The 14390-nt window shown below is 45.3% G+C and overlaps 3 protein-coding genes and 2 long non-coding RNA genes across 6 annotated transcripts; 2 read left to right on the top strand and 3 right to left on the bottom strand.

Moving 5' to 3' along the window:
- Positions 1-397: 397 nt before the first annotated feature.
- LOC127010873 (uncharacterized) lies at positions 398-980 on the top strand. Its single transcript, XR_007763722.1, has 3 exons — positions 398-552; positions 585-781; positions 838-980. It is a non-coding gene; the product is annotated as an uncharacterized LOC127010873 (long non-coding RNA).
- Positions 981-1612: 632 nt separating this feature from the next.
- On the top strand, positions 1613-9505 carry LOC108035340 (bone morphogenetic protein receptor type-2). Its single transcript, XM_017110925.3, has 6 exons — positions 1613-1883; positions 5054-5227; positions 5295-5498; positions 5564-6133; positions 6459-7282; positions 7345-9505. Exons 2-6 carry the CDS (start codon positions 5161-5163, stop codon positions 8386-8388), a joined length of 2709 nt encoding a protein of 902 aa, XP_016966414.1. The 5' UTR covers positions 1613-1883; positions 5054-5160; the 3' UTR covers positions 8389-9505.
- LOC127010834 (uncharacterized) lies at positions 3360-4063 on the bottom strand. The gene is made up of 2 exons (XR_007763652.1): positions 3875-4063; positions 3360-3768 (listed from the first exon to the last, which is right to left on the bottom strand). It is a non-coding gene; the product is annotated as an uncharacterized LOC127010834 (long non-coding RNA).
- A 12-nt stretch (positions 9506-9517) lies between the features above and the next one.
- Positions 9518-11606, bottom strand: LOC108035341 (cytochrome P450 302a1, mitochondrial). 2 transcript variants are annotated; one of them, XM_017110927.3, is made up of 4 exons: positions 11022-11606; positions 9999-10600; positions 9740-9937; positions 9518-9662 (listed from the first exon to the last, which is right to left on the bottom strand). In XM_017110927.3, exons 1-4 carry the CDS (start codon positions 11569-11571, stop codon positions 9543-9545), a joined length of 1470 nt encoding a protein of 489 aa, XP_016966416.1. In that variant the 5' UTR covers positions 11572-11606; the 3' UTR covers positions 9518-9542. The 2 variants fall into 2 exon arrangements, with proteins under 2 accessions (XP_016966416.1, XP_050742021.1); XM_050886064.1 differs by lacking the exon at positions 11022-11606 and adding an exon at positions 10694-10805.
- Positions 11607-12143: 537 nt separating this feature from the next.
- Positions 12144-14328, bottom strand: LOC108035687 (UDP-glucosyltransferase 2). The gene is made up of 4 exons (XM_017111404.3): positions 13503-14328; positions 13029-13438; positions 12852-12964; positions 12144-12791 (listed from the first exon to the last, which is right to left on the bottom strand). Exons 1-4 carry the CDS (start codon positions 14159-14161, stop codon positions 12225-12227), a joined length of 1749 nt encoding a protein of 582 aa, XP_016966893.1. The 5' UTR covers positions 14162-14328; the 3' UTR covers positions 12144-12224.
- Between the last annotated feature and the right edge of the window lie 62 nt (positions 14329-14390).

Genomic DNA, 14390 nt, shown 5'->3' with positions numbered 1-14390 from the left:
CGCACTTTACATGGCTTTCTGCCATTAGCTATCACTGTTGGCAAACCTTCAGGCCTCTCAAGCGCGTTGAACATCGATATCAATTTCTGGTCTATAGTGCTTTTGCCTGGATCACGGCTTCAGGATTGAATGCTATTTATTTTTATGATTTGGCGTTTGAATCCGGTAATTTTACAGAATTTTTTGAAAGTGCTGCTGTAAGACTTCCATAACGTGTACCTCAAGTTAAGAGCAAAGGGGAAGTGCGTACGTATCTTAATTCTCACTCAGTATGAATTATAGGGATATTTTGGGGTGAGCAAGGGGAACTCTCAAAGTTTTGGAAGTTTTAATAGTGGCATCATAATTGCTTGTAATAGAATTCAATACTAATATTGCCTCTTTGAACTCAGTGATCGACATCATTGTCTTAGTGAGGAATATCCAAAATATAATCAATTTTATCATGTTTATCCTGACTGCTATTAACATCTGGAAGGTAAAGAGAGAACTGAAGAGGTTTGAGCGACAGAGAGAGATGACAACGACGTGCTTTAATTTCGATACTCAAACGTAAGGATCTTTAATTGTACAAACAAACATAGTTATGCAATCTTTTTGAGAATTACCGTCATCATGGGTGGAATTTGGATTTTTAATACCATTTTATTTTTTTGGATATGGCTAAATACGACGTCGATGGTTTATATACGATCCTTTATAATGCCCACTTCTGCTTTGGTATTCTATACTTTATTCTGCTAGTCCTAAAGCGCAGCACCCTAGAGCTTCTGATGGATAGGTAAGTTCTCAGATATAGAACCAGACATTCCAATAATACGTACCCATTCCGTGCAGCATTCGTGAAAGAAGAAATGAAAAGCGAATCCGTGCTCAGAGAGAAAATGACCTGGCCCAAATATCTAAATGTATCGAAATAAATGTGTTTATTTCATAATTTATATGAACACCTTTTTGCCACTTTAAAAAATTAAGCAATATAACATTGTTAACTAGTTCCAGTTTGATTGAAATTGTTTATCTAAATTACACAATAACCATTTATGTAAACACTTAAAGATCATTTACAGTACACCTACAAAGTAGAATAAATCTTTCCAGTGTTTTTACTTTTCAAAATTACAAACTGCATTAAGTAAAATTTTTTTTTGGCTCAAACGATAGGTATCGATGAGACCAATACATTTCATTTAAACATTTTTTTATAGTTAAATACGAAATGTTTTTCTTTTTCATCAGATCCAAAAATGTAAAAACAATAAAGGTAAAAGAAAAAGGGAAATAGTTATTCTCCCTTTCTGAAGCATACTTTTTGGGATTAACGAGCACACGCCTCGTATGCTCAATATATATTTTTTTCGGTGCACGTTGATAAGCTCAACAAGTGCTCTCCCCTTTTGAGCTCTCTTTCTGACCTGCACTCTCTTCGCAGCTCCACTCTCGCTTCAATCGTTGTCTCCGCCATTTCACGCAGCTTCGTAAATACACGCATGCCGCTTCTTCTTCGGCTGCCCCAAAACGAGCGCCGGCAGCGCAGTCGACGTCGCGGTGGAGCAGCGAAGAGAGCGAAAGATTGAGAGCGGCGCAGCAAACCGCATTCATTCCTCGAAAGTCGGCGGGCGAAGGTGGCGCGCTACGAAAAATCAAGCGGCGAAACGGCAAAAACGGACCGCCTATCGTGCAAACTTGTTTAAAGTGCCATAAAAAAGCCACAAAAAAGCGGAAAAGTATAAAAAGCTGCCGAGCCAAGCAGACGCGACTGGCGCCGGTGCCCCAAATCATAAGATTTCCGGCAAGTGTGCAACTTTATCACCCAAAAGAAGCGAAAAAAAGTGACACAACCCAAAGTGCAAGTGCAGTGCCACAAATGCCCTGAATTAAGTGTAAGTCTTTCTGTCGAATAGCCTCCAAATAGTGCATAATAGTGCAAATGTTTTCCGCAAACATCGCTGGAAAATGTCTTGGAAAAATCAATTTTTTACTCCACTCTGCGCAAGTACACACACACAAATACGCAGACGTAGCAGAAGGGCAGACGGTGGGCTGGGGCCACCCACCCCGGTAGAAAACGCCGTCTGCACACAGTGGACTTGCACTGAAACAAATATATTCCAATCGTTTTTAGGGTTCTTACAATTTGTAGGTTTTAATTTTAAGAAACAGAGTTCACCAACTCTTTCAGAATTTTTGGGTTTTAAAAAAAAGAAAATTTGATTAATTTGCCTCTAACTTTCCCACATTAAATATTCGAATCATCAAAATTAAAGATTTTTAATTATAATGAATTACAAACTTACCGAGTCTTACGTAGACTTATAGATTCTTCGTCTTCTATTCTATAGATATCAATTTGAATTTAAAATTTCAATTACAATTTTTTCAGTTAGTTGCCCCTAATAACGTCTTATAAAAGTCTATAAATATTTCGCCACATTTTTATCTGGCTCTTAATAATTGAAATGTATGAGAAGCATAGAAATTAAATGCTTTCAATTTAACGACCCAACCAGTTATCAGAAAGAGCAGCAATTTTTTCCAAGTGTACAAAAAGTCAACAAGAGACCTCCGAACCCATTCCCATTCACATTCCCTTCACCATTGTTGTTCTTGCCGTTCTTCGTCTGCCTGCACTTTTGTGTTTTTGCATTGATTTTCTGCAACGCTCCTTTTTGAATGTCGCAGTTTTGCCAAATGCAGCTGTAGAACGAAGATGAGTCCCGAATCACTTTGGCTGCAGTGGCATTTCTTGTGGGGATGGGGTTGGAGATGGCGTTTGGGTATGGGGACGCGGACAAATGCACACGCAGCACGCAAAAAGTTAATCAGGCACCAAAGAAAGAGAACCAAAGTGAGGGACGAAATACACCAACGTCGTGAATGGGAGAGAGTAACGTTAGTGACTTTTGCATGCTCTAATCAACACTTATTTTCAGTGTTGCACAAGTACTACATTTTCTAAGTAGTGCAATACCTGAAAATGTGCATTTATCGGGGCCTATGGTTATTTTTGAATAATTTTAAATTTTAAAAAGATGTGTACATACATCTGAGAATTTAGTAACAAAAAGGTATAACATTTATTTAAATAAATAAAATTAGTTTTCTGGTTTTGTGGTTATACCCGAAAAAATGTAGGGAATCAAGCAGTATTTGCAATTAACTGGCGCCGTCGGCTATCGTGCGAGCGCAGCCGGCGGGTCCACCCTCCGCGCCCGCGGTCCACCCCACTCCATGGGGCACTTGAGACAGCGCCAGTAGAACCTGTTTTGGCGCGTCGGAGACTCCGCTCTCTTTCTCCCCGGACTCTCTTCTGCGCATGTGCTAATGGTGGAGAAAGGAGGAGAAAAGAGCATCAAAAGTTGAGGGGACCGATTTCGCGACCCTTTAAAACCGTATTTTCGGTTTCAAGTCTTTATTAAAATGTCATTGAAGAAAAATAGAAAATGTATCTCTCCTGTCGACGACTCTTGATGTCTCCAAAGGATTTCGAGATTCTATTCTTCCCAATATCCAATCCATTTGAATACTCTTTCTCTGCCATCCTCACTCGCAAATTATGTTCCCTTGGAAACTCGTACTCCTCTTTCAACTCTTCTGAAGAGTCTGACCTCTCGTCCAGTCTTGCTAGTTTTTGATCTTCTGATTCATTAAAATCCTTTTCCAGCCCTCTTGGGAAATCCGAATTCTTTTCTGGGCAGTTTTCCATTTCGTCGGGAGGAGGTAACAAGCGCTTTGTCCACCGGCTTCTTGCTAAAACAAATGTAACTTCTGAGGAATATCAGACAGCTCATTAATAAACCTAATATCGCGTAGTGTCGTAAATCCATATTGAACTCTGGAAGTTATGAACGACTAGAGTGCAAATAATCTGTACCTTAGTCTTCTTTAGCAATGGAAGAAAAATAGCTCAGCACAAGAATGAACCCGACAAAGTTCACACAAAGCCAAAAAATAATGTAGGCACACACAACTTGTCCGCTCATGACTGAAAGGTATTAGCTCTTGAAAAACTCTTTGAAATCAGACTGACAAGTAGCTGCAAGCCTTCCTTGTGATTTTAAGAACCACTTGGAGGCAATTCTAAAACTAACTTAAAAACAACTTAAGTACATCTTAAGTTACTAAGGATTATAAGGACTGTTGCTTCCATTCTGCATTCACGAATTATATTTTTCTGAAATTGGAAAAGCTGTAAATAATTGACGTAGATTGCTGGCGGAGATTTCATAATCGCGTGATAAGTGTATCCTGCCCTCTCAGATAAAACGCTTATCTTGCTTTAGATTTCATGCCCCGTCACCCACAATTAACCCAAATGCCGCCAATGCAAATTCGTTACCGGCTGGGCACAAACACATTCTTATATAGGTAGGTATGCTTGTGTATAAGGCATACCTTCATAGGTACCCTATAACTGGAGAGCAGTTCAGAGTAATGGGTTCGCCCAGCCACATAATTAATGCTGGCACAATTTTCTAATCCGCATTGCAGGGGAAATGGGGGTTGGAGCATGATTCTTGAAATGTTTTTAAAAATCTGGTTATACAGCCTATAGAACACCACTTTAAAGATATATTCCTAACTATAATACTTATTTCTCAGCTTGATATGAGTATTCCCCAGTCGGGATCGTCTTTATTGCACTCGATCTGCTGTTTCGTATTCTGGCGGCGCCTGGTTCCAAATGGGTTCCAAAGTGCAGCAGTTCCCCCGAGACTAGGAGTGGGTGGGTGCTCGTGGTTCCCCATAGGTCCCCCCTTCCACGCCTGCCCGATCTTCTAGCGACGGAAGCCTGGCGATCGGTAGTGCTCGGCTTTTGGGGTTGGTGGAAGTGCGAGAGTATTTGGGTCTGGCCATTATCGCCGGCAGTTGGCTTGATAAAGTCGCTGAGCTCGCGAATTGTCATCGCTTATTGATACGCAAACCCAGTGGGAGGGTGGGCAGAGAGGTTGGAAGGGGTGCGAATGTGTGGCAGACTATTGATAATTCCCGCGTAGATGCTATTTACAAAGAAGACCGAACTGGGTATTTATAAACTTGCCCGTTCTTTCAGCACTTTCGGGTTGTACAAAATGCCGTAACATTGGCCAGCATTGGTTGGGCAATCAAAGTCATCCAGGAAATATCGCACTAAAAGCCTATCAAGGGATTTCTGGCATCATGAATTGGCTTATCTGCAGCTGGCCTTGGCTTCTTCTGCTGGCCCTGATCTCACTGGGCACAGCATGTGAGTACTTCTAGTTCTGGTTATCTGTGAACTATTTATGAATGGAATTTTTTTTCGATTTGATTAGCACCTGTTCCCAGTCGCCAGTACAGCTGTATGAGCTTCCAGGAGAACGACAGCGATCTGGACTCCAGTGGCGAAGTGCTGGAGCAGCAGGTGGAGTCCACTCCGGTGCCCAGCGAGCCACACAGACGCACCTGTTCCGATGGCTACACCTTCTGCTTTACGCTCTGGAACCAGACGCCCAACGGGACCAGGATTGTCAAGCAGGGTGAGTCTGGGAAGGGGGAATAGTAATGATTAATTGCTTATTCTACGGCTATGTATCTTTTCCAGGCTGCTGGAAGGACAACACGGATCGCACTTCCATCTGCAGCCAGTCGGAGTGCACCAGTTCGGCGCCCACTTCGAAGACCAGTTCCTTGTACTACTGCTGCTGCTCCGGCGAAGTCTGCAATGCCCAGTACGCCGTAGTGGAACCTGCACCCCTGGAACTGGGCTCCAATGAGGGCAGAACCTCGATCACAAATCGGGCCACTGAAAAGCAACAGCAATCCTTTTTGGCCAGCACAATGCTGGGACTTGCCGGTGGACTCACGGCTCTCACGATTGGCATCTTCCTGGCCGTTCAGTATTGCCGTACGGCCAAGGAGAAGCCGGAACCGGAGGAGTCTCCGCTGGCGCCGTCGGGTCCTGGGTATAGCTCCAATCTCCGGAATGTGGACAACATGAATTTGATCGGTATGCTGGGCAGTGGCAAGTACGGAACTGTGATGAAGGGACTTCTTCACGACCAGGAGGTGGCAGTCAAGATATATCCGGAGGAGCACCACCAGTACTATGTGAACGAGAGGAACATCTATGCCCTGCCCTTGATGGAGTGTCCCGCGCTTTTGAGCTATTTCGGTAATACACTTCTGATGAAAACCAATTATAGAGGGGTTTAGGAAACTCAAAAAATATTTTATATATTTTTTACATCCGTTGTAAGAATTAGAAAAATATACTTTTAGACATAGTCAGTCAAAAATTCCAAAAGAATGGAACTTAATTTGATCCGTATTTAATTTAAAATCTCTAAAAGTTGATTTTTATGTACTCTTATAATATTTTATAATATTTTTATTTTAAATAATATTATTTTTTGTATATCGTTTTCGGGCATTATTATTAAGCTTTAAAAATTCCCTATATATTTTTTTTTAATCCTATTCTTTTTTTCCAACCGCAGGCTACGACGAACGCTGCACGATGGATGGACGCATGGAGTACCAGCTGGTCCTTTCCCTGGCTCCACTGGGGTGCCTCCAAGATTGGTTGATAGCCAACACCCTGAGCTTCAGCGAATGCTGCGGAATGCTGCGATCCATCACCCGGGGAATCTCCCATCTGCACACGGAACTCCGGCTGGGGGATCAGCACAAGCCCTGTGTGGCCCATCGGGACATCAACACTAGGAACGTGTTGGTCCAGGCGGATCTCAGCTGCTGCATTGCGGACTTCGGCTTTGCCCTGAAGGTCTTTGGCTCCAAGTACGAGTACAAAGGCGAAGTGGCCATGGCGGAGACGAAGAGCATCAACGAGGTGGGCACCCTTCGCTACATGGCACCGGAACTGCTGGAGGGTGCTGTAAATCTGCGGGATTGCGAGACCTCACTGAAGCAAATGGACGTCTATGCCCTCGGGCTGGTGCTCTGGGAGGTGGCCACTCGCTGCTCGGATTTCTATGCTCCGGGACAGGCGACGCCGCCGTACAAGGCGCCCTATGAGCAAGAGGTGGGCTCCCATCCCAGTTTCGACCAGATGCAGGCTTTGGTGGTGCGCCACAAGGCGCGACCCTTGTTTCCCACCGGCTGGGGAGGCGGTGCAGCCGCCAAGGTGGTGCGAGATACCTGCGAGGACTGTTGGGACCATGATGCGGACGCCAGGCTGACCTCCCTGTGTGCCGAGGAGCGCATGCAAGAGATGTCGACTCTACGGCCACGGGCTCAGGCCCAACCCTCTAGTCCTCTGCTGAACACCAACAATTTGGTGGCCACCGCAAACACGGAACAGGTATGGAATTTAGCCTCCCCAATGCTTCGGATTGTTTCTAATTTTTTTTAATGATTTTCCAGGGTCTAAATGTCATAACCACAACGACTACGTCCGCTGCAGTGCATCACCAGATGAGCTCGGATACCTCTGGACTTATCCAACCACCTCCCAATCAGCAGTTACCCTTGGCTGCCCTGGAACGCGAGAAGAATCACCTGAGCTACCCGCATCAGCAACTGCAACCGTATCAGGGCAGGAATCCCTGCCAGGAACGCAATCTGGCGCCCCTGCAAATGCGTACTCCTCCGGTGCTCGTGGAGCGGAGCAAGAAGCACAGCTTCCAGACGCAGCCGCAGGAGAACTCCCTCTCCTGCCTGGAGCACGATGTGAGTGTGGAGGAGCTGATAGCCAGCCACCATCACCAGCAGCAGCAGAAGAACACCATTGTCAGCGTTGTTGGCAATACCAATTCCAGCCTGGGCCAGGGCTTCCCCAAGCAGCAGAACACGGACCAGAAGCTCAGGGGATGGCATGGGGTAAGAGCGCTGATCCACAAGAAGCTCTTTCGCAAGGAGCACGCCGAGGAGCTGTGCCGCCAGTTGCACTTCGGCGAGGAGAAATCCAATCTGGTGACGGCCCTGCGTCGGCCAAACAACCTGGACTTGAGCCCGCGCCTCGATAAGCCGCCGCCGGTTCAACTGAGAAGTGCCGAGCAGAGGACAGGAACTCCGGCGCACATAGTACCCCGCTCGCTCTCCAGCAGCCTGATCAAGCACATCAATGGCAGCACCAATAACAACTGCATCCAGAGTCATGGCAGCGAACTGCAGACCCTAACCCGTCCCGCTCCGAAACGAAGACCCGGTCACCTGCGCACCAACTCCCTGATGGTCACCACGGGTCAGGGTCCACCGACGGAGCAGCAAATGCGCCGCCAGCACAGCCTGGAGGTGTTCCGCGAGGTGTTCAGCGGTCGGGGGAGCAGCGAGCGGCTGAGGGATCCCAGCGAGAGGGTCAAGACCCCGGGGGATGTGCCGCCATCCGTGCGGAAGGCCCGGGCCAGCAAGACCCTCAGTCTGTACGACGATCGGATGATGGACTCCTCGCTGCTGAACATCCTCTAGCATGAGGAGGTTCTGCTGCTGGAACTATAAGCTGATCGCGGGCAGCAGGACTCTAACATTATTCCCAACCCATATCTCATCCATCATCGAACACATATTCAACGATAGCCATAGAGCAGAAGACTTGAATCGCTTCCTGGAAAAGTCTTCTCAAGAAACAGAAACGATAACAGGATGGTTTGTGCTTACTGTACCGAATTCTCTTCGATTTCAAATCAACACAATATTTTAAATTTTAATATTTATTGAAGAAGCTGTGCACGTTGATGTATTACACTGGAAGCAAGAACCATGCCTAACACAGAGTGGTTCGAAGATTTGAAATCGAAAGAATTGTGTGACGCTGAGAACTCAAACAATTATTTTTCGAACATGGTAGCAGAGGAGTTCAAAGATAGTATGTGTATATCTGAATGTATTTTTTCACCAACATCCTAGCGTGTAGTGCGGCAAACAACCAAAGTCCTTATAGGTTAGAACAGACTAGAATCGTACGAGTATCAGTATATAGCAGTATATAGCCTCACACACACATATATTTTTGACTTGAACTTGGACATGAGCGAAACAGGTAGTAGTCTATATAGTTTGTATATGTACGGTTTTCACTCGAGTTGAGCTTAGGGCAGGAAGGGAGTACAGAACGAAGGGGATTGGTCGGACCATTTTATAGAGCCATATAAAGTAACGAACTGCATTACGAGTATATCTTTAACTACGCATTGTACTGGAATATTTAGTCATACACAATTACACATTGAAGCCCCAGGCTGGGGTTGTCATTATACTGAAAACAAGTATACAAAAACAAGCAAGGAGCACAAAATACTCGAAAGAAAATGTCTGGCTAACGAAATTAATATTCTTCTTTGGACGAAATGACAACCCTGTACCCATTTGTTCGAGTATTTGGCAACTCTATCTAGTATACCCCTTTGGATGAATTTTCGATGAATGCCTTTTTGTCGTTCTCTTTAGTACTTAGACCAAAACACCCGCAGCCTTTCAATCACATTAAATGCAAGTCTAGTTATATATAATTTACACTAATTATAATTATAAACTAATTTAATATAATTAATAAACGAATTATTTAAAAGTGATCAAAGTCTGTCAACTCTCAGTCTTTTTCCTCTGGGAACTCCTATCTACAACTACTCGCTGCGCAGACGCAACTCGATCAGAACGGGAGCGTCGGGTTTATTTATAAGCAGCGTCTTGACATCCATCTCTTCATCGGATCCACTCCAAATCAATTCGTACTCACGCAACAGCTGAAAATGCAAATCGAATCAAAACATTGGAATAATTCTGGGGATCGCAGAGTGCTGATCTGTTTCCGCTGGCTCACCCTGAGAAGCAAAATGTGCATATTCTGCTCGGCCAAACGGCGGGCGATGCAGGCACGCATTCCATGACCGAAGGGCAGTACCAGGTAGGGATTGAGGGCACTACGATGCTGGAGCCAACGGTATGGCTGGAAGCGCTGTGGATCCCGAAAGTGCTGTTCCAGGCGACAGGCCACCATGTTCTGGGTCACCACGGTGGTCTGGGAATAAGTTGTATCTATTATTTCTGATATAATCATTATTGAACGCCTCAAAACGCACCCCTTTTGGCACAAAGTAACCACTAAAGACCGCATCCTGGTTAAGAATTCTGCCCACACCCACGGATATAGGGTTTAAGCGCAGAGATTCCTTTAGGACGGCCCTTGTGTAAGTGATATCCGTCCTCAGGGCATCCATAGATATCGGGTCCTTGGGCTTCGGAAGCACTCTCTTGGCTTCCTCATAGATTCGCTGCTGTACCTCCGGATTCCGGGCCACATGATAGAGCAGGAATGCCGAGGCATACGATGTGGTGTCTATTCCAGCTAAGAGCAAATCGGCAGCCGTGCCCACCACGTCACTGCGATCAAGCTCTGGATTTTTCAGATAAGCTGAGATCAGTGAGGATCCCACTGAACCGTTCTTGATGTTCTCCTCTAGTAGTTCCAGAGCCACACCCTCCATGTAGGATTGGGCCTGGCTTAGTTTGCGAAAGCTAGGTGTCTCCAGGAATCGCCACAGTTGGAGACCCTGATCCGTGGGCAGGATACAGCTGTTGGTGGTCTCCGCCGCATGCATCAGGCGGGTGGAGCGGGATTGGGCATCTTGTTCCTTGGCAGAAAAGGACTCCAGGCGGGCTCCAAAGGTAAGCAGGCAGGTTACTAGTGAGTATAGTAAACATTTTATTAGAATTTTATAGAAATCCATTTCCTTACTGCTTATAAGGACCACCGAATCCTGAAGTAACAATGTACCTTTCAACACTACAAGTAAGGCGTTATCACTTGAGCATATGAAAAGAAGCTGACTTTATGATAAACCTTTGTAAGGTATTTATAGAAGAAACCATGTCGAATAAATTTAAATAAAATTTGGAACTACAAATACTAGAAAAATGAAGTAAGTTCATGAATACAGTTGTCGTCATTTATAAAAATACTTTGCGTTACCGTAGACCCAGAAAATGTATTTTTAGGATAAACCCTGTTCAAGAAATTCGTATGAACGGTACATTGTTACCTTTCAGATTTGAATTTCAAATACTTGATGGAATATTTAATTTCGGAGCTGATCTGTACTCACATTCCAAATTCAGCCTGGTGAGTTTGGGCAGCATATCAATGGCATCTCCCTCTCGCGTCTTCTGTAGAAATCTGAGGAACTCTCTGGTCACTCCATCCACTTGGCAGACGAAGTTCCTCACACTCTTGGGGGCACTCAGCTCCTTTTGCAGCTGGGCACGTAGGCGCCACCACTCCGGGCCATTGGTGGGCAGCAAGCCGGTGGTCTTGTAAACTTCCGGTCGATTCTTACGATATTGGGCCAATGCCAGGTGGCTCCTTCTTTGCGGACAATCCCGCTCGTTGAGCAGAGTGGCGATATCCCTGGGATCATATAGCCAAACGATATCCTGCCCTGGAACAATAGTTTCCCTGACGATTGCGCCATATTTCTGATACTTATCCTGGCCGGCTTGGTGCAGTTTCAGCCAGGAATAGCAACCGATGCCTGGCAGATAGTTGTAGAGATTCCCGATTCCGAAGGGTCCTCGTGGTCCTGGAATCGCTTGATACGGCTTGGCAAAGGTGCACTGCCTGGATGTGCAGCTAACCTTCAATAACTTGGTCAGCATCTTCCTCGATTCAGTGTTCTTTTCGCGGCAAATTCTCGAAATGCACTGAAGGTTACGTGGGTTTGGGAGTTTTATTGCTGGCTTAGCATTCTGACGAAGGAAAAAAACTCACGCCGGGCTGGAGGCTTGCCTACCTGTGGTGAATCTACCTCGGATTTACCTGAGATGATCTTCTCTTAAGAGGTACTTTTAAGAGTCACAATGGGAAAATTCCGAAGTGCGCCGCTCGAACAGAATGGCCTACTTTTGGGGTGTAAACGATATTATCTGATGAAAATTTTCTACAAAAAATACTAAATAGATTTTAAAACCCTAAGTAAATTTTTTGAATATAAAAAATATAATTTCCGTTTTTCTACAATTTGTTTTATTTTAAAATTATAGTCAAACCGTAAAACATATAAAAACTAAGCTTAGCCTAACACGACTTCCTAATTCACTGAATTAGCTTATCAATGATCATGGATACAAATAAGGTACATACTTCTCCAGACATTTCAAATTATTTTTATTTGGTTTATTTAGGTTAAATACCCAAAAGCGGATTTTGTTTAATAAGTCAATGTTCGGAAGATCGTTAAATATATTTATTGCCAGTCTTTCTTGGTGTTTACTATATTTGGTACATGAAAACAGAGCACATAAAGCCAATCTTACTTATCTTTCTTCTCCTCTAGAGGCTTTTCTTCCTCATTAAGTAGATGCTTCTCCCCCACGATCTCCTCATTCAAATCTTTCTTTACATCATTGCTCTGATTGAGTTTTATATTCATGGCAGGACTCTTTATCTTTTTTATCTTTTTGCGCTTTTTAGGTGCCTCACAGTCCATCTCTCCATTAGGATCCGGCCTATCTTTGCCACGTCCCGTGAAAAGGACTACAATTAGACGGACCACACTTATAACCACAGCCAAGAGCATAATAAGGGGCACCACCAGCACATCCAGGGAGTGGGCCACAAAGAAGTTCTGGGCTAAGGCCTCAGTTTGGGCGAAGTCCCTAAAGAATCGTGGCTCTGCGATAAGTTGTTCCACGTGCCAAACTGCCAATTCTAGAGGGGATTGCGGACGGGCTCGGAACTTCAGCTGAGCGTGGTACAGAGCACTCGTGAAAAGTTCGTCGTCTAGGATCCGCCTGAGAGCAGCAGTCAGGGATCGGTGATTAAACGCCTTGGCCTGAACCACCACTCCCAGGTGGCGTTCCACTACACGCTGGGCATTCTGAAGGGTTAAGGTGAAATATTGTCTTTATTCAAAGACATAATATTGGGATAAACTTACATTAAATTCCTCCAGTTTTAGGGGGAGAACGACAACGGGGACTCCATGGTGCACTGCCTCCAGTAGACTGAAACTATCGCCATGATTCAGAAAACCTTTAACGTAAGGCAGAGCTAAAAATGGTTGATAAAAATTTGATTTTAGTCTGTTAAAAAATGTAAAAGCTTCTGAGCTCACCCAAAATATCCTGCTGCAGCGACTGATCCACATGAAGGGTTAACAAATTAGGTTTCTCTGGCGGCATTTTCTCCAGCTCCTCCACATTCCATATGAACCCACAGCTGGGATTGTCGACTATCATCTTAATCACAGCTTGGATTCCCTGACCATCCATATACTCGATATAGGCCATATTGATGTACACGATGCCATCGATGAATTTCTCTGTAAATTTCTGTATGTAAGTGGGCAGAGGATTGACCTCAGTCTTGATGTGAAGGCCAGCCACTTCGATGACTCCGTGTGGGAGATTCTGAACATAGTCCAAGGTGGGATGTGTGTTCAGCAGCACTAGTTGCAGAGTGGGAAAGGCATTTTCCGTCGTCACCAGGTTATTGAGCGCAGGTCGGACGATAAAGAAATGGATCCTGGGCAATAATCAATAATATGGTTATTGATCTTCCTAACATTCTACGAAAATTAAGAACTCACAGCGGCTCTGCATAGTACAGGATGTGGTTGTGAAGTCGGTTCCAGAAGCCCATCTTTTTGGGAACCTGACTTATGTGGTGCGGTGTCCTGGCCGCATTTATGGTGTTTTCCGCCTTCAGCAGGGAGACCAAGTCTGGCGTGAGTTTCCCCGCACTCAAGCCAACCACCGGCTTGGAGCGCCACATGGGAACCGCATCCATGAGACACTCCATGCCTTGGGTGACGTCCGTGATTATCAGATCAAAGTCCACGGCCAGTTGGGCGACCAGCTCCGGCGTCTTGCTGCTCAAGGTATCCGAGGTGAGGACGGATCGGCAGCTGCCCAAGAGGACCTCGTACCACACCAGCAGCTGTTTGAGGGTCACCATCTGCTGGTACTCCCGGGTATCCTTGCGCAGGAAGTGCTTCTTCATCACATCATACTCGTTGGGCAGATGGTAGTACAACAGACCGTCCACCTGCCTCTTTGGTTCCGGATTGGGGGCTGTACTGATCACCAGTACGGCATGACCGTTGGCCACCAGGGCGTCGAAAAGGGGCCTCGACCAGCCGGGATTGTTGTGCTTGGCCGTGCTCACCAGGCACAGGATATTTGCCGCCTCCGTGGCACAAAAGGTCCCCAAAAGAACAAGCAGCGCCGGCAGAAACAAGGTCTTCATTGCTCCACTTACCTTCCACAACTGAGTCACTTTTGTGGGTTGTTTGGTTAGCTCGCTCCGATAAGATTCGCCGGGTGGTGTGTTTGTCGCGCTGATAACGTTTCAATCGGATTTGTTTTCCCTACGATATCGGTGTGATTATGACAAATCGTTCCGAAACATTGACAGCGGACTGAAGCATACGCCGTCTTAGACAGAAAATTATTGGGGAAACTATGTAGTGTGCAGT

This window comes from Drosophila biarmipes, chromosome 3L, assembly GCF_025231255.1.
Source record: "Drosophila biarmipes strain raj3 chromosome 3L, RU_DBia_V1.1, whole genome shotgun sequence".
NCBI classification, from domain to species: domain Eukaryota; kingdom Metazoa; phylum Arthropoda; class Insecta; order Diptera; family Drosophilidae; genus Drosophila; species Drosophila biarmipes.
The sequence above is the reverse complement of the archived record's forward strand: the minus strand, read 5'-3'. Positions and strand labels throughout refer to the sequence as shown.

Coding starts and splice junctions, on each gene's coding strand:
- LOC108035341 (XM_017110927.3), bottom strand. CDS start 11,571: ATGCTGACCAAGTTATTGAAGGTTAGCTGCACATCCAGGCAGTGCACC. Junction 9,938..9,998: donor GTTACTTTGTGCCAAAAGGG/GTGCGTTTTGAG, acceptor ACTTATTCCCAG/ACCACCGTGGTGACCCAGAA. Junction 9,663..9,739: donor TGCACATTTTGCTTCTCAGG/GTGAGCCAGCGG, acceptor TTGCATTTTCAG/CTGTTGCGTGAGTACGAATT.
- LOC108035340 (XM_017110925.3), top strand. CDS start 5,161: ATGAATTGGCTTATCTGCAGCTGGCCTTGGCTTCTTCTGCTGGCCCTG. Junction 5,228..5,294: donor GATCTCACTGGGCACAGCAT/GTGAGTACTTCT, acceptor CGATTTGATTAG/CACCTGTTCCCAGTCGCCAG. Junction 7,283..7,344: donor CCACCGCAAACACGGAACAG/GTATGGAATTTA, acceptor ATGATTTTCCAG/GGTCTAAATGTCATAACCAC.
- LOC108035687 (XM_017111404.3), bottom strand. CDS start 14,161: ATGAAGACCTTGTTTCTGCCGGCGCTGCTTGTTCTTTTGGGGACCTTT. Junction 13,439..13,502: donor CTGTACTATGCAGAGCCGCT/GTGAGTTCTTAA, acceptor ATTATTGCCCAG/GATCCATTTCTTTATCGTCC. Junction 12,965..13,028: donor GCTGCAGCAGGATATTTTGG/GTGAGCTCAGAA, acceptor AACCATTTTTAG/CTCTGCCTTACGTTAAAGGT.